This window comes from Carassius gibelio, chromosome B13 (assembly GCF_023724105.1).
Source record: "Carassius gibelio isolate Cgi1373 ecotype wild population from Czech Republic chromosome B13, carGib1.2-hapl.c, whole genome shotgun sequence".
In the NCBI taxonomy this organism is placed as follows: Eukaryota; Metazoa; Chordata; class Actinopteri; order Cypriniformes; family Cyprinidae; genus Carassius; species Carassius gibelio.
Genome location: NC_068408.1, coordinates 598,726 through 624,884, shown reverse-complemented (window position 1 = coordinate 624,884; position 26,159 = coordinate 598,726). Strand labels below are relative to the sequence as shown.

General features: G+C 34.6%; 1 protein-coding gene across 1 annotated transcript; it reads left to right on the top strand.

Annotated features, from left to right (window-relative positions):
• The first annotated feature begins 758 nt into the window (after positions 1-758).
• On the top strand, positions 759-25,474 carry LOC127970328 (cartilage acidic protein 1-like). Its single transcript, XM_052572840.1, has 15 exons — positions 759-849; positions 4,384-4,574; positions 5,508-5,704; positions 5,797-5,933; positions 9,406-9,562; positions 11,148-11,282; positions 11,372-11,517; positions 13,579-13,715; positions 14,991-15,073; positions 16,325-16,425; positions 17,551-17,719; positions 20,330-20,475; positions 20,554-20,596; positions 21,793-21,936; positions 22,665-25,474. The coding sequence occupies exons 1-15, from the start codon at positions 805-807 to the stop codon at positions 22,781-22,783; spliced, it is 1,950 nt and encodes a 649-aa protein (XP_052428800.1). The 5' UTR covers positions 759-804; the 3' UTR covers positions 22,784-25,474.
• Positions 25,475-26,159: the final 685 nt, after the last annotated feature.

Here is a 26,159-nt window from a genome sequence, read left to right as displayed (position 1 = left end):
ATGGCTTTCGGAGTCTGAGTTTTCAGCTGTCGATAATTACTTTTTGGAGGAAGTTTTGAGATCTACGGTGCAGTATGTTTTAAAATCCTTTCAAAAATCCTTTAAAATCCTTTTATCTCAAAAGATCAAGGAACATTTAATTCCTTTTGACCTCGTTTAAAGATGTATTTCTAACTTGTTTGTGAGTCTGTAAGTTTAAATGCTAGCCTGAGGTTTCTGTGTTGCTGTGTGAGGTGTTGCTAATGAACATTCGTTTAACCAGTGGGAAAAAAAGATTGGGAAGATGGACTTCTGCCAATGTCCAAGACAGTAGATGAGCCATCACTTTATGGCATGGATCCATAAAATTTTCTAATTAAATGGTTATATAATCAGAGTGGCAATCATTACTTTAATTAAAAGAGCTCTTTTTAAAGAATATGGTCGAATGCACATAATGTAAGATAGCTTATTTATCAAAGTAACAGATTAAGTTATTATTTTTCTTTATGTGCACGCTATTAGCTATTCAGATTAAAAATATATATATATATCAAAATTATTTAAATTCATGAAAATAGGTTCCTGTACTGTACGTTAAACCCGTGCGTATGAATTATTAACTAGGAAGCCTCAGGTAAGCGTCATTCAGCACGCTTAGCTCCGCCCTCCAACGAAGGCATTGGTAGTTTCTTTTAAATATTCATCGCAGGGGCTTGTAATTGGATGGATTCTTACACAACTGATTTCATAAAGCAAATTCTTGGGAAGTTGTGTAAAATCACTAAGAGACATACTCAAGGTCCACAGGGAATCTCTTAATCTATGAGGAGGGAAGTCATTTATGAAAGGCGCTGGACTTTCATTAATGTAAGTACCGGTGCTTTTATGTTTGCCGCAGCGTCTTTGAAGTTAAAGCGTCTCCTTTGATCTGATCTTTCACTGCGCATCTAATTAAATGTTCTCAGCAGATCAGATGAGACGAGACAACTGTATTGATAAATAGTCGCGAGATCATAAGAGAATGCTTGGCTTCAGGTCCTTTTGCTCTTTCATATTTGTCTTTATTTGCTTTACTTGTTATGCTCATCGGGTTTTAAGACTTTTAAACAAATACGAAACGTCACAATAATGTTTTTCATTTGTTTCCAGTATAGTTTTAAATATGAATTGCATGCGTGCTTTAATAAAGATGATAATATCATCATCATTACTATCATCACTATCATAATTATTAATAATAACAGTTAGTATTAATAGTAGTAGTTGGATTACTATTATTGCTATTATTAGTTTTTTTTTTTTTAAATATATTAAATCCATTTTTGCTAACCATATTTTCTTACTTTATTCAGTTCAGGAACTTCCATCACCTTCATTTAGACTAAGATTTTTTCCCTACTTTTAAAGATGAAAAGCTGTATATTTTCTCTAAGTTTACTTTAAAGCATTGTCTTGTTGTAAGATGAGAGATGCTTGAGGGACTGACTGTGCTGGTGTTTGTCGCAGTCCGATCAGAGACCAGAAATGCATGAGTACACACTCAAGATGAGAGTAAATATTACTTACAAGGTGAAGGTCACAGGCAAAGAGAGTTTATGGTTTAGTATTAAAGATCGTAAATATATATATATCATATATATATATATATATATATATATATATATATATATATATATATATATATATATATATATATATATATGAAATTACAAACTTTGATTTTATAGTTGTAAGGAACATACAATGAGAAATGTTCATATGAGATCATAACACATATCATCTAACATCTCTCTTGTAACTGCAGTAAGTGTCTTGTGTGATGATAGCTGCAGTAAGATGAAGCTGATCACATCATTTCTAGTCAAACTGCCACCTCGAGATGCAGAGCTGCTGCAAGGACAGATTCACCTCTTTTTGTGGTTCCTCTGTCTGTGTCTGGATTTATGACCCAGTAGCTGTGAAGATTTTTTAGTTTGAAACATGTCCAGCTCTCACCTCATCATCTAAAGCTTTTACATCATCATATTACGATGTCAGATGACAGATGACCGTACATATGGAACTCTTGAAGCACTGGTGTTCCACTGCCCTTATCTAGCTGTTGGGAATATTAAAGCTATAAACACTAAACGAATTACAATAAAATGACATGTTTACTCTGCTTTTACTGTTTTTGCCCAGCTGACACTGAGTTTATAATATAAAAGGGATAATGCTAGTAATACAGGAGAGGATAGAACACTGACAACCTCTGCGTAGGCCTTTAATCAGTCTGGCTATGTATATTCTGTCAACAACACTCAAATTATCACTGTGCTCAAACCTTTGGTCCAGTAATATGACTAATACAATGCTTATTTGAGTGCTTTGATTACACTTTCATCTCAAACAGCGGAGCATATATTAAGACAACCTTAATCTAAATTAATTACATGGCTTTGATGTTAGAGTTCAATGGGTTGATTAGTGGAGCAGAGGCATGCATATTCCCGAAATTGTTGCTGCAAACACATGTACTCATCTCTCTCCACTTTGTGTTTCTCACCAGCATGTCATCTCTCTTACTATGCAAAATACTCCACATATGGCTTTTTTGGAATCCAGATTTTGGCTTTCCCCTAGATTCTAAACTGAGAAAGAAAATTATATATATATGCCTTAATATATATATATATATATATTACATTTATATATATATATATATATATATATATATATATATATATTAGTGTCTACACCAAGGTATAGTCATGTACTGTTTATTATAAGCACTGCAATTTAGTTGTCTGTCACTTTAAATGCTCAAGCTCTTTAAATGTGGACACTTTTAACAATTTTTTTTTTACGTGATTCCAATTATATTTTTCCTCTGTGCCATTATTGTTGTAGTTCTGTTTGGACTCTGCTGCTCTTTTACAATTTTACACTTTTACTCGACAAAACTAGTTATATTTATTTTCTCTGGTGTGAATGGGCCTTTGTAAGAAAAAAAAAAACAACAAAAAAAACAGGGCCCAATGTATTGTTAATATAAAGGATTTACCCATATTGAATTTTCACAAGTGTTTTACCCATATATAAAAATTGGGTGTTGCATTAGTTTTGTTTTAGGGTTAAATTAAATGGCTGTAAATTAACTGACATTGTCCTTGCAGATAATTACCAGTACCTTTTCTGTTTTTAATTTAGTCTTTATTTACTCACCCCCATGTCATTTCAAACCTGACTTTCCTGTGTGGAACTCCAAAGAAGATCTTTAGCAGAATGTCCCAGCTGTTCTCTTCCATACATTGGAAATAAATGGGCACCCAGACTATCAAGCTCCCGAAATGACAAAAATCTCCATAAATGTAGGCCATACAAATATTCCTCTAACTTAGGGATTTTTTTTTTGTAAGGAACTGACTTAAATTTAAGATGCTTATCAACCTGAAAATCTTGCTCCTTTACCACTTTCATTGTATGGATATTCCCATTAATTTATGAAAACGTTATTTCTGAATGTTCAAAAAAAAAAAAAAAAAAAAAAAATTGGCAAACAAACATAGGCATGATACTTTTGAATGTTCTCTAAGCCTCTGAGACGAATGTCCATGTCAAATCTTATAAACAAATATTCAATAAATGATGCAGAATGAATAACTTTTTGAGAACATTCTAATAGCAACTGGAAGAATGTTTGGACTTCAGTTTGAGAGAACCCTTCAAGAACATTCCGAGAACGTAAATAACTACTTTAGTGTTCCACTAAAAAGATATGTGGGTTTGTAAATGAAGGCAGATTTTTTTCCTCTTGGGTTACAGTAAGGACTAAGCCTTGTTGTCTATGGCTGTGCCTGCATTTACTTATGTAAACAGGTAGATAGACAGACAGGTGGATGGGTGTCTAAATGGACATATCATAAATGTGCAAGTGAGTTCTACATTCTCTTAACACATTTGATTTAATGATAGATAGACAGACAGGCAGTCAGATACATAATGGATATATTGACAGACAGACAGATATATTGATGGAAAGATCATGTCACATATGGATTTTGCTGTCTTAAATGTCTGTCTCATGTGCAGTTCTACTCTCAGATCTTAATTTGGTCCATTCTGACCTGTCACATGTCTGCAGTCTCTGTATTTATGTCTCTGTGCTGTGAGTGCAATGCTGGGAAGGTAATTGCCTCTTAACACTGTAGAAAGCAATTCAGTCTCCTAAAACTCAATGAAAGTGGAATATCTCGATTGTGTGGCTCAGTTCAGGATGTTTTACAGTTCCTCTCACTTCAGTGAGTCATAACCTCCTTGAAAGCATTTTTCACATATCAGGAGGTGAGCATGACTATGATCTTGTCATAGTTTCCAATCCAAAGAGTTTTTTTTTGTTTAAAACATTGCTGAATTTCACAGGTGACAATGTCAGTGTGGATATTACTGCTCACTGTGGGAGTGTCCTGGGGTCAACGAACTGAACCCATGTTTGCCTCAGTAACTCAGAGTGTTTTCCCGCCGGACTATGAGAATAACCCTACGCAGCTCAACTACGGTGTTGCTGTCACTGATGTGGATGGAGACGGAGATCTGGAGATGTTTGTGACAGGGTGAGTGTACTAGTCTTCAGATCACATGCACTGTTTTCAGTAGAACAATGAAGTGAAGCATTTATGACATTGTTTCTCTAGAGAAAATACTTTTATCACTGTCTAGAAGTTATATGGTGCTTTTGTGCTGTTTGATTGAGCTTACATGTTTGCAATACTGACACAGCAGATGCACTGGCCAAGAGCATTACCTCAGTTTGTGGCTTGAAAGTGATATTTTCTAAGAGAAACACAAATGTCAAAGCAATTAATTGGGATTATTTGTAAACCATTTGTGAAATGATTTGGATCTTTGTGGATTTGTGTTGATGAAAATAGATGTAATTGGAGAGTTCAATGTTTTGTTTGAGTTGTGCACAAGAATAAAATTAAGTGCAACTGACAGAATCGTATCTCTAGGGAAACTAGAATCTGTTTTTCCTTCAATTAAATGACAGCCGAGGTGGAATTGTGGGATTACAGGTCAGTGAAATACACCAACAAAGATGTGGCTTGTTGGAAACCGGAGACAAATAAATGGAATATGGTTATACATTAATCCTTCAAGGCATGTTTTTATTTGAGTTGAGTTCCCAGGGAATATATATTGAATTTAAATTTATTTCTCCTACCCCACTGGCTTTGGTTTTACTTGTTTTAAGCATTTTTAAGCATAAATCTAACAACAACTATGCTTAAAAGAGTAGATGGGATATTTTGGGATATTAATTAAGGATGTTAAAGTAGATTACAGTATTGTAAATATTATATGTTAATATTAAAATGGCCTATTTAGATAATACAATAAATTTATAGTATTAAATATATATACAAAAATGTATCTGAAAACTTTTACTGCAGAACAAGGTATAGCAATTGAGGTTTTTAACCTGTGGCCCTTTTTTTTAATTTGTTGAAATATGTAACTTATAGATTTACCTTTTTTCTTCTTAGCTACAATGGCCCAAATCTGGTGCTGAAGTACGACAAGTTTAAGAAGAGGCTTGTTAACATTGCGGTTGACAACCGCAGTTCTCCATATTATGCACTCAGAGATCGACAGGGCAATGCCATCGGAGTGACAGCATGTGACATAGATGGTGATGGCAGAGAGGAAATTTACGTCCTTAACACTAATAACGCCTTCTCAGGTATGAAACGGTTTCATAAACAAGGCTCTGAAGGAAATGCTACAGTAGATGGATGTTAGTTTCATGTAAATTGTTTGTGTCGTTTCATGCAGGCAGAGCAACGTACACTGACAAGCTCTTTAAGTTTCGTAATGGGCGGTTTGAGGACCTCCTGAACGATGACGTAAATGAACATAGAGACGTTGCCAATCGCTTGGCTGGCCGGTCAGTCGCGTGTGTGGACAGAAAGGTAACACCTCTACTAAGTTTGCTTTAAATGAAAGCATTTGGGAAAGCTCAGTGGCAGAAAGATTTTCCTCACTTAAACCAACCAGGTGGAAAAAGATATCATTTGCATGTTTCCCTCACACAGATTTTCTAAGATTCCCATCTATTGCAAGGTCAGTAATTTCCAAGTATGGGAAGTGTTTTATTCTGCATTTTAAAAGCTGATTAGCTCAATTATTTTTCTAACTCTGCATTTTTACTTTTTCATTTACATTTGCTTGTATTGTCCCTTTGGTCCATTTTTAGATGGGGAACCACAGCTGTAGTGAACGTTCTCTGCTAACATGGAACATTTTTAGAACTTAGGCTCTTAAAGTTATGAACAAACATTTTTTTCCACTAATGTTAATAGTACCTTCATTCAAAGTTATCTGGTAATTAATATTCTTCTTAAAACATTAGCAAAAAAATAAAAATAATTTACTTTAGTTTTTTTTTTTTTTTATTGTATTCAAATCTTGTATATTACTATGTTTGCAAAATGATTAAATAATTCCCTTAACATTAACCAAGAAAAAAAAAACTTTTTAAACATTTTTTAAAAAATTGACATTTTGTTTGTTTAGAGAACATTCAAAAGTAGTGTTTTCATAACTTAATGGGATCGTTTGCTTAACGTGCTAATAACATGGAGTATGTTTTGGGTTATTCTCAGCTCTAAAATATCTAGAAATTGCTCTTCTTGAATGCATTCTGTATTAAAATTTGTTTAGAAATGCTCACCCAGTAATCATGAATGACTGATAATCATGGAAATGTCTTGCTCAAAGCATTTGGGAAGACTGTTAGAGATAAATGTGAATAGGAAGTTGCAGCCTGAGGTATGTATTGATCATCAACAGAACTGCAGAACATCAGCATGTGGAATCTGAGGGAAAGTGAGTTCTTGAGGGTGTTGAGTGACTGATCACATCTGTAGTTACTGTCTGATCATTTCACATTGGCAGACTCGAAATCCTCTGCGGCCATTATTTGCTGTCCACCATTTCCATTGAGTCCTGCCCCCCTCAGCCAACCAAGATGATTGTTCATTTCAAGTGTTCTGCAGTATTTGTCTCTGACATTGAATCATGTGCTGTGATAATTAGAAAACACAAGGCCTCATTTGTTTCTTTTTGTAAGGAGATGTAATAGGTGGGAAGTACCGCCTTCATTTGTCTCACTGCATGAAGGTTATCAGAGCTCCCACCGTCTGACCATGCTTCACTGGTACCTATAATCCCAGACGACATGATGAATGGCCAAACATGTCAATGATTTGTATTTAGTCCAAAACACAATAAGCTGAACAGCATATTTCTGCAATTACTTCTGGACTGCATGCTGTTGTGTAGAGCAGTCAGCGGTGAAAGATGCTCAGTAATCCTGGGGAAGAGCTGCAAGGAATTGAAATGGATTTTTTCCACCCGCAGTCATTTGACTGGGCTGATGATAGTGAGACGGTGCTGCTTAAAAGCCCTTCATCAATGATTTTATGATTTAAATGATTTAGGACCATGCTTATATTAGGTTTGGAGAGAAACAAAACAAACTGTGTTTGGTCTGCTTAGAGTTCAGTTGGGAATCAAAAAAAAAAAAAAAAAAAAAAATTCCCCCTGCCATTTGATACTTAGATCCACAAACACAAGTTGAAATGAACTGCTGATGCAGATTGTTGAGTTTGCCTCATTTATTTCTAACTACAGTCATACAAGGTCACAGAAACATTAAGATCCAGAAATCTGGGTTAAATATTTATTCATATAATAATATCATATAATATTTAGTGATGTCAAATGATTAATCGTGATTGTTTGCATCCAAAATAACAGTTTTCGTTTACATAATATATGTATGTGTACTGTGTATATTTATTAGGTTTATATAAATACACACGCATGCATACATTTCAGAAATTTTTATTTATTTATTAAATAAATTATATGAATGTAAATATAGTATGCAAATTTGTAATGTAATGTAAATATTTGTTTTAATATATACTTTATGTGTGTGTATTTATATATACATACATATGCACACAGAACACATGCAAACAAAAACTTTTATTTTGGATGCAATTAATCGTGAATAATCGTTTGACAGCACAAATATTTGGGTGGATTTTGTAGAAACAAACTCAACAATAGTGAACTATTTGCTATTCACTTTTAATGGGAACCTCATTTAATGGGTTTGCCCAATGAGTAATAATTGTTTTATATAAATGGCAATACAATATTTTTTGTGTTCAATTATACAGTTAAACAGTCTTAAACTATATATGGTTTTCTCCAAGCCTAAAAATGAGTGACAGCAGCTGCCACAGTTGTAAAATGACCCCTGTATGTTGTATATTCCCTTCAGCTTCAGAGACATTAATATTCAAATGCAATGTGTAGTTTTTCTCTCCTTGAACCAAAGCATTGTCATTTGTCACTTCAAAGTGGACAGGAAGACACATGGGCCTGTTTCTGTAAGAGATGGATTGATCCTCATATTCACCCATCTTCATGGGTTACTGATTACCTGCATCGTGTGCTTATTGCAGTTTTGCCTCCCAATAATACATAAAAGATCAAATTTTACAGTTTAGTCTGCAACAAAATAGTTGTCTCTGTATAGAATTGATTTAAAAGTGCTAAAACAGTGGTGCCCCATATTTACGTGCAGTATATATAAATATATATAAGGTCTGTACATTTGACACCAACCTTTCATCACACGATTTTAAACCCAAAACATTTTTGCAGGAAACTAGTGTTGGTACAAAATATGCTTTGAAAGTATTAGTTTTGCGTACTCTGCTGGCCCTTGTTACTGGAAAATATTCTGTAAATCGAATTTCTTTTTTGATAAACAGAGCATGAAAAACACGAAAATCATGACATTAAACCTAAGCTGCAAATACATTCTGGGGCAGCATCTGTTTTAACTCTGTTATGCTTTAATCTGTATTTTCTGACCTGAAGTGGCAGCCACTGTATGTAGAAACCACAGAGCGTTTGACATTTTCATTGTTGTGCCTCATTAGGATTCTGGTCACGAGCTGCTGATATTTATATACTTATGTATATATTTCTTTATTTCACCATTTCCATGCTGTTGGATTGTGGGTGTCTTTATTGAAACTGTGTGCGTAAGTTCATTTGCTTGGCTACTTCACTGACTTCATGTCCACAGGGAATCTTTCTGATAATGGGGTGTGAAATTAATATCCAAGGGGAGGCAATTGAAATATGTGTGTGGTGTGAGAGTATGTGTGCGTGTGTATACAACTGTATGTGGATGGGTGTTCCGACTTATTTCTCTTAGGTTATATGAAGATCACATGACATACTTTTTTTTTGCTATATTTTACAAATCTTTACTGTGAGAAAATTAGTCACAGTATATTAGATTTTCCACAAATTACACGTCACTGCAACTTACACTTTTTTTTTTTTTTTTTTTAGGGAACTGGCCGTTATTCCATCTACATTGCCAATTATGCCAGCGGAACTGTAGGTCCACATGCTCTGATTGAAATGGATGAAAGCTCAAGTGACCCTTCCAAGGGAATCATTGCACTGTCAAACGTGGCTGAGCAGGCCGGAGTCAACAAGTTCACAGGTGCGTGTCCACTTATTTATGAATGCGTGAGCGGGAATGTGTAAGTGTGTAATGATGTCAGTGAATATATTACCCAAGACTTTTTAACGGCCATGAGCTGTAGGATCCAGGTTTTTTGCCTTGTGGCTGATTTACAGTAGAGCTCTGTGCTCATATCAGCTTTGAATCACTGAGTTATAGACAGTGTTTATCAGCTAAAGCAGCCAGTAATAGAGAGAACAGGGCCCTGGAAGGCAGTGCTGAATAAAGAGATGGAGGTTTTGGCCCACTCAGCTGTTTACTGCAATGAAAGTCATGTGAAGGCACAAGGACAAGTGAGCCGTATTTCAGCTCTGACTTACTCAATGAAGCAGCCATTCCATTAATCACTACGGGGAGAGCAGGGCTTTGGACCACCGTTCAGAGCGGTTTCGGAGAGCACTCTTGAGAAGGGTTCGAGCAGGACAGTCTCAGAAGGGACAGCAACAAAATTAAGCTTTTGTGTTATTCTAGCCTCACTATGGAGGATTCTGTCAAAGTCTTGGCAGTTTTCACATTTGAATGACACAAAACATGGAATGGCTTCAACCACAATATGGAAATGAAATATTGTAATATTTACAAATATTAAATGTTAATATTAAATGTGAATAATAAAATAAAATGTTATTAAATCATATTAAATGTTTTATTTAATAACATTTTATTTTATGATTCACATTTAATATTTCTTTCATATTATTAATACATTATCATACATTTAAATGACAAAACATTGAATGGTTTTAAAATATTTATTTTTAGCATATTTTATTCACATTTTTCACATATTATCACGTTTAAATAACACAATCATGGGATGATTTCAGCAATGTTTTATTTGATTTATGTTATACATGCAGTTTTATTTTATTTATTCACTTCACATATTTCATATTTCACAGTTTATTAACATTATTCACCTCTTATTGCATGTACAAATGGCACAAAACATTGAATGTTTTCCACTATAGTATATTTTATTTCATTTACATTATAAATGCACATTATAAAACATTTTTTATTTTATTTTATCCATATTTCATATTTCTTTCATATTGTTTACATTATTCATGTTTCATTTTTCATATTGTTTACATTATTCACATTATCATATTCAAATTAAAACATGGAATGATACAATTTTATATTTTATATTTTATTTTATTTTTAGTTGATCCCTCTCTCAAATTTCTTGTCCAAATGTCTTGCAATCTCATATTTAGCATTAATAAGTCTTTAAGAAATAAAAATAAAATGTTATTTTTCTTAAAACCGGTTCCAAAAAATTGTTCATTGTGAAAAGCGCTACACAAAAAAAAGAATTACTTGCTGCTGTAATTCAACTAGAGGTCAGAGCTGTAGAATAGTGATTGCCGGGTAAGATGTGTGAATGTAAAGCTGGTTAAATGCACATGTTCACACTCCCTGTAATGTGATTATGGGCAGTCAGAGTCTGTGTCAGCAAAAGCAGCAGAGAGCCGCTGCTGGGGAAATGAGCTGGAAAGCCACTAATGATTTCTGCTGTGCGTTTGGTGATGATGGCCATCTCTTCTGTGTGTTGCAGGGGGACGGGGGGTCGTGGTCGGTCCCATCCTCAGTCAGACCCTACCTGATATTTTCTGTGACAATGAGTACAGCCCCAACTTCCTGTTTCGCAACAACGGAGACGGTACATTTACAGATGTGGCAGCACAAGTGGGTAAGCAAGAGCTGGTGCATTTTTGTAAGGTGAATGTGTTAGCATTTTACAGCAAACATGCAATGGAATGTTTGTATTTGTTGTCACAGGGGTTGATGACCCCATGCAGCATGGCCGTGGAGTGACGTTAGCAGATTTTAATCGGGATGGGAAGACTGACATTGTCTATGGAAACTGGAATGGGCCGCATCGTCTGTTTCTCCAACTCGGCAATAATCGCAAGCAAAGGTTTAAGGTGCAGGTTTTAAAATCACTATTTACATATTATTTTAGCTGTAATGGAAGCAAAAACGGTTTACTGAAGTGCTTGCCAGGCCTGAAACTTTAACACCGTTACTTAGCTGCCTTCAAAACACTGGTGTTTCATCTAGGAAAAAGCAAATCTAGTTGTTGTTTTTTAAATTATACTGAATGGTAGGTTTCATCTCTGTTATGCAGAACAAAACATGATCCCTACATTTTGATCTGTATAATTAAATCCTTCTGAGAGAAGACAGAGGATAAAATAATACCATCTGCTGTCTGATTAGAGTATTCAGTTATTCTCTAATCATTGTTCTATTGTTTGCGCAGCGCCCCTGCTCTCGTTTCATCTGGTAAAGCACGGTGATTGTAATTAGTCACAGTAAGATCGAAGAACCTCTTTATTTTCCTGAGACTTACACAGGAAGTTTTATAAAACTGCTGAAAGCTCGCCTGATTCAAGTCTGAATGTTTGAATGAAATTGTATTTATTTAATTTTTCGCATAACCTACTAAGGGTGGTCTCAGTACTGATTTTCTTTTTAAAAATGTATACAATATTTTATAAAGGATGAGTCAATTAGAAAATGTCCAAAGTGGCGATGAAGACTTTTATATTTTTACAAATTATTTCTATTTAAAATAAATGGTGTTCTGTTGAAATTTCAGTTTATGAAAGTATCCTAAAAAAGTATGTCATGATTTTTCACAAAAATAAGAAGCAGAACTGCTTTTAATGTTGTTGAAATGCATACTGTAAGTCTTAAAGAACCTCTATCAGCTCTCTTGAAGCACATTGATGTCCAGGAGAAACATTTGTCCTGGGTCCCGTCAGAATTTGTAAGTCTGCTAATCTTGAACTAATGGTTTAATTAGGCTATCTAAGCGAACCTGTCCTTAAATAAATAAGAATAATTAAAGAAGTAATGAACCCAAAATATTATCTATTTATTTTCCAGCAGTAGTTAGTCATCAACCTTTGGATCTGTTTCACCCGAGTGTGTCAGGTAATTGTGTTTGGTATGGAGCGATCAGCGCTGTGTGAGTAGGTTTAGTTCGATCCCAGTGTTAGCGGCAGTGATTGTCTTCTTTAGCACACAGATAAATGTCAGCAGGAAGCTGTTTTACGGGGGTCAATTGTTGGGTTAATGTCTCGTGGGAGACCTTACAGAAGGATTTGTGCATCAGCGTAGGGCTTTGTGACCTTTGCCATGTATAACTGCCTTGTGATTAAGATGCTCTGTTATTTTGTTTTAATTAAACTTTGATTGAACAAACACATCAGCTAGTTGAAGAACATGAGTCTATCTATCCATCTATCTATCTATCGTTTGTTCATTTATTCATTCCTTCGTTCCTTCATTAGGTCTATACACTCATCTTTTCATCTGTCTGAGATGATCAGTATAGTCATCTATCTATCTATCTATCTATCTATCTATCTATCTATCTATCTATCTATCTATCTATCTATCTATCTATCTATCTATCTATCTATCTATCTATCTATCTATCTATCTATCGTTTGTTCATTCGTTCATTTCTTCGTTTGGTCTATACACTCATCTGTCTGAGATGATCAGTATTGTCTCATGCTCAGCTGGTTCCTGTCCAGAGATGGCCATCACCTCTCCTTCAACCAGACAGCAGAAGGTCACTTCATGGGCTTTCACCTGCAGGTTTTATGAGCCCTATAATTAAAATTGGGGTTAATACTTGAGAGAGTGCCAGCATGCTCAATAACTCTTCCATGACTCGTTGCTGCACTACTGAAGCGCGGCGATAGCAGTTACTTTTCTGTGCTCCCACTCCCTGAAGTTTTTAGACTGTGATTTACCTGCAGCTAAGATCTTTATGTCATAGATATCATACATCTGACTCTCCAAACCCTGAAGCTGTCCTGTCAGTGAAGGAAAAATACTTTCCTGTCCCAGTTTAATCTGTAGAAACAACTGTATTATAAGGAGGACCTTCTTCTGGTGATTTTCTCAAGTGTAAGAGTGTCAACACTGTGGTGTTTCAAATGTTGATATGCTGATATTCTCTGTACCAGGACATCGCCACACAGAAGTTTTCCATGCCATCTCCTGTTCGTACCGTCATCGCAGCCGACTTTGATAATGACAATGAACTGGAGGTTTTTTTCAATAACATTGCCTACAGAGGACCATCAGCCAACAGACTGTTCAGGTGTGTACTCTACTGATATGCATAGGCTATGTCATAGAGTGGTGCAGAACACATAAAAGAGATATTTAGCAGGATGTTCACACTGATTTATAGTATTTAATAACATTTTACTTTAATTAGCTTAAATTGGTTTTGCTTTTATATTTACATTTTATAAAAATTTTAGTCATTTTGTTATGTGTTTTATATATATATATATATATATATATATATATATATATATATATATATATATATATATATATATATATATATATATATATATATTAATATTTCTATTTAGCTTAAATTCATTTTCATTTCAATTTTAGTTTTACAAGTTTTTTAATTTTGATTATTTTATGAAGTTAGTTCATTTATAATTTTGATTTACGTTTTTTTTTTGTCTAATATTTATATTTTTATTTAATTTTATTTCAGCTTTAATTTGAATGACATAAACCATTCTTATAGTTTTAGTTACCAATAAAAACTACTGGTCACTATTCACTTCCATTGTATGGAAAAGAACAACAACTTTTTGATAAAGCCTTTGTCCCATACTAAACATCAGTAGGGTATAAACAAATTCTATTGTTTTCTTTCAAATAATTACAATTAAAAAATGAATTTAACAATGAATGAACAGTAACCTGTCTTGGATATTTGGATACATTTATACAATTTTCTATACTTGGTCGAGTTGGACTGTATTATCATTATGTAACAGAGTCATTTCTTCAACATTTACATTGTAAGGTAGGAAATAATTATGGAAATTCTCTCTCTATTTTGGGGATTTGGTGGTAAGCCCAGGCGGCACGACAAGCCAGCAAGTCCAACTGCCAGACCACAAACAAACCCAGTCCAACCACAACTCTACCTGATGGGAAATTCCCCCAACATCCGACCTCACCCGTTAAAACGATGGCTTTCTAATGAGAAGACTGGATGTAGCATTAAACAGAACATTGTTTCAAATTAGTTTCTAATCCCATACTTAAACAGTCTGGACCTCGGTTCTCAGAAAGCAAAGATTTAAGCTTTTTATATAAAGAAACCTTTTAGTTAGCATTATTAGTCATCAAAATATAAGGTTTGAACTTCCAGCCCTAGAAATGTTTTAACTGAATCAATAGTGCGGGGGTTTCATGAGCCCGTAAATGAATATCTCCTTTGAGACATGTTGTATAACATGCAGCTGACAAGGTACATTTGTCTTTGACTGTTCCTTTGTGTGGAGCTCTCTCAAGCCAAAAGGCAAAGTGAGTAAGTAATTAATCTTTACCATGGCAGAGTTTCTCGGAGAGAACATGGGGATCCACAGATCGAGGAGCTGAACGTCGGGGAGGCCGCCGAACCCGAGGGACGGGGAACCGGTATGAAGGATTTGGCTGGGTCATTACACTTAAACGTAGGACCGTTTATTTTGTAAATCCATTTTATGAGTTTTACAAATGGTAAATTAAAGATTTGCCCCTTAAAAGAACTTTACAATGAACAAAAGCTTTTCATTTTTTATTATTATTTTTATTTTTTATTTTTTAGGAAGGATTATTAATGTTCTCAACTTCATATTGTTTCAAAACATGTCATAAAATCTTGAAAAAGGTGTCATGGTTTTCACATAATATTTAGCAGCACAACTGTTTTCAAAATTGATAATGATAAGAAATGTTTTTCTTGAGGATTTCTGAAGGATCATGTGACACTGAAGACGTAGAAGTAGTTGATGCTGAAAATTCAGCTTTACCATCACAGGAATAAATTACATTTGAAAATATAATAAAACAATTGTTTTAATTTGTAATAATATTCATTTTATTGTTTTATGTATGTATTTTTACTTACTGACTCCAAACCTTAGTGTAACTACAGTATTGAACAGTAGTTTATGTTAATTAGGCACACATCTAATTTAGTTTAGTTTACTACTGTAGATGATAAAACGCCTAAACTGTGCAGTGATGGGACGGTTGAGTTCATCTACAAACCTTAATCCTAGTTATCTCCTCTCTACCACTAGATGGCATTATAAACCCAGCATTATACATTTTGTGTCCAGTGTTGCCCATTTAGCAACTTTTGATAAGTGACTCAGACGATAAAAAGTCACTTTGTTAAAGCATAATTGTTGAAAATCTGTATTACTAGTTTACTAGCTATTAAAATAAATAAATTAATAAATACATAAATTGTAATCATTCAAAAATCTATATAATACATTAATGTATATTCATACATTATTATACAAATTATATATATATGACATGTTTTTTTTTTGCTGAGATTTGAGGTTGTTACAATTTTACATCGTAATTACACAATGACGTCATCGCGTAATGGAGTCACAACGTCATTTAGCCAATTTTAGCAACAAATCGGTCTCTTCCTTCAGCAAATTTCCCTGAAAATTAGTTGGCAGCACAGTGTGAAACCTTATCGTGGGTCATTTACTGACATTTAGAATCGAGTGCAGTCACCACTCAATCTGAATCATCATCATCATTATTAGAAAGCCACTAATGTAGAACTGGTAGAACTTTTTGATTTATTTATTATTATTAATGTTGAGAACCAGAAACAACATTTGTTACAGCTGTGTCTGAGTAGAATGACCTGTATTTCAGGAGCAGCTGTGACTGATTTTGATGGAGATGGACAGCTGGATCTTCTGGTGACGCACGGGGAAAGTGCAGCTCAGCCCATCTCAGTGTATCGAGTCACTCAGGTGAGGACGTGTTCTAAACCTGCTGGCAGCCACTTTTAGGCAAAAGGTTTCAAAAGAGAAACATGTTACACATGGTTTTAGTCAACATAGTCTCAATTTATTTTTCCCCCTTGCAATTCTTTAAGAGAAGTAAAAGAGCGGGATTCACAAATGATACAACCGTATAACGTAATCGCCTGCAGTAGTAGCTTGAAAGCGTGCTGCTTCTGGTGTCATTCACTTCCAGTTATTATACTTGTACAAAAACACTCTTTTATGCAGCTTATACTACTAGCTATAATTATCAATTATTCTAATTTGTTATCATAATCATAAACACACTGGTTTGTAGAGCAGATAGTTTTACCATATACTTAACTTTGATGTTTTTCTATTTATTACTGATGGCAGCTTAATAAATCAGAGGTTCTAAAGAAAATAATGCCTCCACATTGCAAGGAAAGGATTATTAGAAATATAACACAAAATATAGAAATACAGTATAGCATGAATTTGGCTAGCATAGATCAGATAATATTGTCTAGGAAGAATTTGAAGAAATATAATTTAATTTCAAAATCTCATACATTTGGCGAATTATCTCAGAATTATTTCTCAGTGGGAAAACAAATGTCCGTTCGATCTCTTTTTAATCTCATTGCTGTCTAGAAGAAAATTAATTAATTAATAGATCTAATTAGCTTTTTTAAAGGCATACATCATGATAGCTTATAAACAGTAGGGTGACCACGCTTTCTCTTTTCCCAGAATTCTAAATTCCTAAAATGTCAAGGCTTTGGCTTCATTTTCCTATCGATGTGCACTCTGCAGTCTTTGCATTTTATTATGTAAACATAATTGCATCGTTTTGACCATTCTCTGTTTATCCCACCTTCTCACACTGGTAGATTATGTGCAATTCTTGAACACTATTGGTCAAACTACTTTTCAATCATTACCCTCATCAAGTATAGAAACAAAGCTGAATGACAGACATTGTAGGCAATTTCAGATTAGGGCATAAAAAAAAGAGGATGTACTGTATGGTAATCTTAAAAAAAAAGTATTTAGCATTTCTGGTTAAAGTTTAACAACTGAAAGTGCTGTTCTGACATGGAGTTATTAGTTGTTGGTGTCTCATTACAGGGCTCATCTAATAAATGGCTGCGTGTGATTCCACGCACACAGTTTGGGGCTTTTGCACGTGGGGCAAAGGTGATAGTCTACACCAAGCGAAATGGCCCTCATATGCGCATTATAGATGGAGGATCAGGGTACTTGTGCGAGATGGAGCCAGTGGCTCACTTTGGACTCGGTATGTATTTCTTTCCCACTCTCTTTCCCTAAAAAGCCTGCCTAAAAAAAAAAAAAACTTTGCAGGAAAATCACATTAAGACAGCAGCAGCTATATGAAATTGACCAGACCTGAAAAATATCTATTTCATAAGTGCATCCACCGTCTCGGAAATGTTCAGGGTCGCCGAGCAGCGGGAAAACAAGCGTTCGCTCTGCTGACTCATTACAGAGAAACAATTATGATGTAACTCCAGGTCATATTCAGCGGGGGGCTTGGGGTCTCAGTAACATAATCCTCCGCGTGGAGGCTGGCTTCTTGAATATCCTCATAGACTGAAGGTCCGGAGAGAAGCCTGCAGGTGCAGCAGCCGGTGGCAGCAGACCGGGACCTTTTCCCCAAGGCTCGGCCATGTTACAGATGCTTGGAGGCACATGGCTTCATCTGGGAGCTATCGGACAGATTTGTGGCAGGAATAGGCTGCCAGCTGGAAGCTCGGATTGTTCTGAATGTGCTGTGAAAAACAAAACGATAGCCATCAGTGGTCACTGGATCACCCTGAGGGCTCGTAAATATGTGCGTACGTGTTCAGGCCTCTCATCGATGTTTCTTTCAGTAAGAGTGTTTGCAAATTTATGCAAAATATCTGCTCTACAAAATAAATCCATAGGACAGTGTATGGTATCAGATTATGGAAGTCCATTTTTTTTTAAAAACACATTTTTATCTCACAGTTGCAGCTTTATTTCTTTAAATGGTGACTTTGTCTTGAAATGCTGCATGACACAATGCCTAACAATGGTAACTTATATCTCACAAGTGCTTTTCTTCATCTTTATTTTCATTTTCATCTACATCTTAACTTCTCACAGTTGTGACTGTACATTTCACATTTGTGAGTTAATATTTCATAATGCGACTATAATTCTTAATAAACGTTTTAGTTATGTTTCAGATTAAACAAGATGTTACAAATTTGCTTAGTGACCTAATTAGTTAAATAGAGCAGAATCTTAATTCTTCAAAATTCAGACCTTCAGATTTAGATTTTTTTGTTGTTTAAATTAATTAAAACATTTTTTTAGAAGAGTTTTAAAATTTCTTTTTTTTGATTTCTTTAACAAAATACATACCATGGTGTGTGTGTGTGTGTGTATATATATATATATATATATATATATATATATATATATATATATATATATATATATATATATATATATATATATATATATATATATATTTTTTTTTTTTAAGTAAATATTAAATGTAAAAATTTATCATACCAAAAAAAAAATTGTATTTATATTTTTAGGTTTAATATAATTATTATAATTATTATTATTTTTGTTTTTATTAATTTAGATTATTTAAAAATAATATATATATATATATATATATATATATGGTTTAAATTATATTTTTTTTTTTTCATTTTAATTTTTTGGATTTATCAGTCTAAAATACCTTTATACACCTTTTTTTTCATTCGTTTTTTTTATTATTTAAATTTCTCAGAAAAAATGTGATAGTAAAAAAATATAATATAAATATTTAAAAAATATATAATAAAAATATTTTATATATAAAGAAAATATTTAGTGTCCCATGGTTCTTTTTGTTAGACAATATTATCAGTATTAAATGCAGTTACCTAAACCCTGCAATCATCAATCATTTTCCACATGCTGAATTTGAAGATTGCCTTTATTAAATAAAAATCTGACAGATGCTCAGTTGTCCTCTCCAACTAAACTGCATCTCTCAGTAACCGCTGGTGAAATGTCATGCTTTTTGTCTCTCAAGGAAGCCTTGGTCCTGCCAGGAGCCCTGTGGATCTGTTTACCTAAGACATGTCGCTTTAATTAAGAACTGGGAAAGCAGTCAACTTCTCTCCTGCTTGACTAAAGGCTATAATGGAAAGAAAGTCTAGCGTCCACCCTGTCCCTCCTCATTTTAACTCCTTTGAACTTCTGCCTTCCTTCTCCACCACATTCATTTCCAATGGATGATCTCTCCGTTCATGATCACCACGACAGTCTCCCGTAACGGCCTTGTTAATTACTGTCCCCGCCGTCTGTGAGAAAGTGTCTCTGACAATCAGATTGAAGGTAGTAAATGGATGCTTCTGTAAACCTTCTTGAATGAAGTGCTTTCCAAACACCGTGCCATTTATACGGCTCCTTATTTCAGCCGCTGAGCAACAGACAGATTTCATCGGTCTGGCATATGAGAAGCTCATTGCTTTAATACCTCAGTGAGTGCTATGCCAGAAACTCTCTGGCCTGTGAACCCCACACACCGGCAGTCATGAGAAACCGGTTCTGCCGACATCAAATGAGACGTGTTCAGGCCTCGCTGCTCACGATGCTGCCCACAGCTGAGACGGAACGCATTCTTGTGCATTTGTTTAAGAGTCTACATGGTCTGTGCCAAACCAGAGCCTATTCCAACCTGGCTTTTGCCGAGAAACTTCTTGGGAGGGCCCTTTCTCCAGAATGGTATTTTTCCATGGAGAGCTGTACATTAAGGAAAGAAATCATTCATTATGTCTCCTAAGCCTGAGGGGAAGTTATAAAGACGTACTGCTTGTGAAGTACTGAAAGTATTGCTGCTTTGCCGCCCTGACAGGGAAAGATGTGGCCACCAGTGTGGAAGTGTTCTGGCCAGATGGACGTTCTGTGGCGAGAGCTCTGGAGCCCAGCGAGATGAACAAAGTGATGGAGATCTATTACCCTGAGAATGAGGAAGAGGCGACCCAAGTGGTGGAGATCGAGGTACATACCCTACCTGTCATACTCACGTTCTACATTTGAGGGGTGTAACTGTTGTACAAATGCTCTTTCTTTTCACAGTGTGGACCAGGATTTGAGGTCAATGAAAATGGCCGTTGCACTGGTAAGTTTTTTGAGCGACGTGACCTCTAACCTCCCATAGGCCTAAAACCCATAAACGTATGCACACACACACACACACACACACGTATTAAATATAAAAATCTATATTTATAACAAATACATATGACTTCTTTTATATAGGTTTGTATTCATATTACATATGAATATTACTATATAAATGATATATAAATTAGTGCTGTCAAATGATTAATTGCAATTAATCACATCCAAAATAAAAGTTTTTGTTTGCATAATATATGTGTGTGTGCTGTGCATATTTATTATGTATATATAAATACAAACACACATATAAAGAAAATATCTAAGAAATTATACATGTATAAGAAAAATATGTTGTTTATATATGAAAAATATTTATATATAATAAAAATATAATCATATAAATATATAAATGTATACACATGTAAACATTAAAAAAATATATTGAATGTGTGTGTGTATTTATATACACATAATAAATAAACAGTAAAAATACATATATTATGTAAACAAAAGTTTTAATTTTGGATGCGATTAATAACGATTAGTGGACAGCACTAAGTTTGCACTAAGTTTGACAGCGCTAATATAAATATAAATATATATAAAATATATTAATAATACTATCATCTGTTTTACCCAGTATTACCGTGAGCTGTAGACTCTGCACAATCTCTGGAGTCAGGACATATATAAACTGTTGGCTCTCAGGGACATAAATTTGAGACCGGCCTGGATTATAGTGTGCCACATCTACAGTATACGGTATAGTCTCATGCAAAAATGAAAGCAAAAAAAACAAACAAAAAAATCCTAAAAATAAAGGCATTCCATTGCTAATGGAAAACTATGAGTCAAGTCTCCTATGTGTTTCACATATGAAGCCCTGTTTGATAACGTGGTGCACAGCAATTCAAATCTATTTCAGTTAGGATGTTGCCTTAATAGGAATCTTCCTATATTGGCAGTAGACAGCATGGCAACTCAGCAGGTTTTGGAACAGAAGCTGTGTCAGTCATCATGAGTTTGGGGTAGTAGTAGTGACTTCTTTGTTCCATGCACACATACAGTATGAAGATATCTAAAGGTATTCACTTCCACAAAAAAAAAAAAAAAAAAAAAAAAAAAAAAGAATAAAAAATGTGGTTGTCACTTCTGAAACTTTGAATGTTTATTCCACTCCTCTTCATTGTCTAGACCAAGATGAGTGCACACAGTTCCCATCTGTCTGTCCTTCTGAGCGACCCGTCTGCACCAACACCTACGGGAGCTTCAAGTGCCGTGCAAACAAGAGATGTAACCAGGGATACGAGCCTAATGATGAAGGGACAGCATGTGTAGGTGAGTTGAGACTAGAGCCAGATGATTACAGTGGCTTGATGCAATAAGGATCCCCTGAAAAAAGCTGTTTGCCCTCATTTCACATAGGTAGAGTTTCACTTTTGAGCTTTTGAGCTTTTGCAAGTCGGAAATTTTAATATGAACTCACACATTTCTCACTTCCAAGACCAGATGATGCTAATGAATTAACTGTATATTTTTATTTTGCATTAGCTATTTTCTATTATCTTTCTATTTTAATTTATCCCAATTCATTTTTGAAATTTGTGAATAAACTGTAAGCAAGTTGTGTTATTTATTTATTTGTTCATTTGTTTGCTATGAACACGACCCTGAGAGAATGTGCTCAGATTTGCAAAGGTACCAAAGTCTGCAAGTCAGAAATTTCATTGTAAAAATGTCACTTCCAAGACCAAATGCAAATTGAGTTTACAACTCTATATTCTTATTTTACATCAATTATTGTGTAGTATCATTCTGTTTTCATTCCTCCCAATGACTGCTTAAAAAAATAGAATTAAGATGTATTTGAAACCGTTTTCATTCATAATTTAATTGAGAATTTCAAAATTACAAACAAAAGGCAAGCAACTCATTGAATTAAATACAATTTTTAAGTAGATTTTTTTGGGGGGGTTAAAGATGCATCAATAATATTTATTTACATTGTCTAGTAAAAAAAAAAGAAATTACACTGTAGTTTGCTTCTCTTTCCTTTATCTCTGCAGCCCAGGTGGCTTATTTTGGAGGAAACAGATCCTCAGCCTCCAAGCTCTTGGCTTCCCATCTTTCCCAGCCTCTCATACTAACTCTTCTCGCTGTCTTTACTGCTTGCTTGGGGGCATGAAGGGCAGTGCCTCCCCTTTCCTGACACCTCTTCCACCCTGCTTGGTCTCCGATTCTCTGCTTTCCTTTTTCGTTCGTTTGGGAGTCAGCTGTAAAATGAACTCTCCATGGATCTGTCGCTCTTGCAATGTTGTCACTAACAGACCTGTATAAATAATGTTTCCCTTTTCAGTTGGGACCCACAAAAGATCCCTGTTTTTTAGATAAAACAAGCATTCCCACAGGAAGATCTTCATGTGCATCAACTGTGATGTGGGATAAGATTGTGATTGTAGTGATCTTTATGAAAGGCCGTGTCCCAGCGTGTTACAGGCGATTTTGAGTTCTAGTGCATTCAGTCTCAAATCTGCAGCAGCGTGTTAGCAGGTTTTCCAGAAGAGCATATGCCCGGCCATCTGTTTCACGCAAGGTTACATTCCTTGTGCTCTGAATAATACATTCACAAGAGATTTGTACTGTACACTTTTGACCCTCACCAGTACTCACGACTGCCCTTGGGATTCGTGCATGTTTTTTGGCATGGATGAGAATTGCAAAACACAGTTTCATTTAGCAAAATGTTGTTAAGATTTATACATGTTGGATTTCACAGTGATCAAGCTGCAGAAACATAGACCCAGACCACATCATGAAGTAAAACCTTTATTTTCAATTCTCAGCTTTAAATACTTCAATAGAAATATGTCAGTGTTTCATTTGAGTGTTGGTTGTTGCTTTAATAGGACATGATGTATTTTTGTTTACAAATTTGCCATGACCATAACCAAAAATTACTTTTAAATATTTTAACTATAAAATATAAAGTTCAGTACAGTAATTTTCTATAAAAAAAGTGTCTGTGGCCATTGTCCAAAGAGAGAGAAAGAGGGGGGAAACAACATTAAGAGTATTCCATACAACTGCTCTGCAGTTGGAAATATGTTAATGCAATGAAAAAAAAAAATGGTGTATGATTTATTTGAAAAAATTTCACACAAAAATTGCTAGTAAATTTCACAAAAATCCTCCAATGAATTAAAAATGACATTTTGAAGTAGAAATATTACAAACTGCTTTTTTCCCTCATGTGAACTATTCACTGTAAAATTAATGTTTCATGCAAATATGAAAATTGTCATTATTTACACATTTAATTTTTAGACTTGTATGCTGTTATTTATTTTTGTATAGAACATTGAAAAGAATCTTCACACAACTTATTTTCCTCATTCATGACCATGCCTGTCAAAAAGCTAAAACAAACCCTAAAATAGTTGCTCTATACAGTCTTTTTAAGAAATAAGATCGTTTTTATGAAGAACAGACCAAAGTTTAGGTCATTTTTCAATGAAACGGTCTGTTTCTCACACAGAGCTTGCCAGTGGCTTCAGAAGTCTGGAAAGAAAGCACACAAATCATACGGACCACTTTTATTGTGTTTTGTTTAGGTCCTTTTAGAGGATAAGTAAATACATAATGACAGAATTTTATTTGTAGGTGAACTAACCCTTGAAGTCATTATTCATTGGTAATGGCTTTGGATTTTTTCCCCTTATTCTAAACCAGTCGGCTTAGTAAATGCATCACTATTGTAGATGTTTATTTATTTTTTTATTCATTTTAATAAATTGATTTAATTTTTGCCTTTTCAACCCTAGTTATTGGGAATATTACAGATGGCTATGCAGAATATTCACCAAAGGTTAATGAACCGTGTGTGGCTCAATGAAAAAGGCATTTTAAAATGCAGTGAGAGATCTGTTTGCTTTGGGTGTAAATATTGTTATTTCCTACAGAATGTTCTTGACTGAAATGAGACTGCTTATACAGGATCACTGCTTCCAGTGCATCTCAGAATCCACATTCGCTGCATTTTTTAAACATTGTGTAATGTCATAACGCTTTTGAACAGTCGCACCAGTAACATTTGATATGAATTCACTGTGGTCTTTGAAGGAGGTGTTAAATAACTTCTGAACTGACTCATGATGTGTGCATTGGCTAAAGACCCCTCAGTCTCCAGGGGCGAATAGATTCTCTTGATTTTATTACGCTGCTCTAATTTTCCATGTCATGACTCAGACGAAACATGTGCCAACTGCTTCGGGAAAAATGTCAGATCTCACAAGAGCTGACAGATGCCACCTATAATTATTATTTAAATGATACATGTAGTTAGAGAGCAGATTAAATCAAGCTTACCTCAGTGTCATGGTTACAAGGAAAGGCAGAGTGTGGAATCTTAATAAATGCATGTCATGGTAAAGGGATATGTGAAAATAGGACCCGTCTTTGTAATTTCTGCCAAAGCAATTCTGATGAAAATGCCAGCATGAGTTTCTATGCTAGTCTGGTTTGAGCTGCTTAACTAGCATGATTTTCCAGTGAAAAGACTGGTTAAGCTAGTTAAGAAGCTTTTTGGGCAGCAGACCAGCATGCAAAACACAACATACACTTGTGTTTTTAGCAGGGATGAATGATGAAGGACTGAATGATTAGTCACATTGTATTATGAGCTGCTCCCGATGAAGATGTAATCTCCACTTTTATGTAGAAATGATTATGGAAAAAGAATACAAGTCTATACTTTTAGTGAAAATATGGCAATGTCATGATTTTGGGTTTTGAATGAATTGTTGCTCATTTTCTTTGCAGAAATCGCTATAATTTGGGATCCATGTGTAAAATAAAGTCAATATCTTTTTCTGGTTTATTTATCGTCTTGTTTTTTTGTCGCAGCAATGTCCAACATCTTTTAGCTTCCTGAAGCCTGCTACCACCTCAAAGTAAAAAAAAAGAAAGGAAAAATAATATTTAAATATAGCTGCAAGCAGCGATGGCGGGCTCAAGCCACCAATGCCATCGCCACCCCGGTGGCATCAGGTAAACTGTGCCCAGCGGGCACATGCATTCACAATATCCCTCTGGCAGTGAGGTTTTAAAGGAAATGGCGGTTAAAGGGTTAATCCGAATCATCTAGACTTTAAAGTCGCATTCACAGAACAATATATATATATATATATATATATATATATATATATATATATATATATATATATATATATAGTAACACTTTACAATAAGATTTCATTTATAAACATTATGTTAACATGAACAATATTTATATAGCATTCATTCATGTCAGTTAATATTCCAAACTTAAACATTAAAACATTGTTTTATTGTGATTTTTTCCCAAGCACATTTTACCAATTCCAAACCATATCAATCTTAATAACTACCATTATTTTTTATTTAATCATTTATGAGTGCTATACAATAGTCCAGGAAAGCTGGAAGAGAAAAACTCCTTATATTCATGTGCAGAATTATTAGGCATGTTTTCTTTTACAGATGAAATGCGCTAAAAAAGAGTTTTAACTCAAACTGTTTTAACT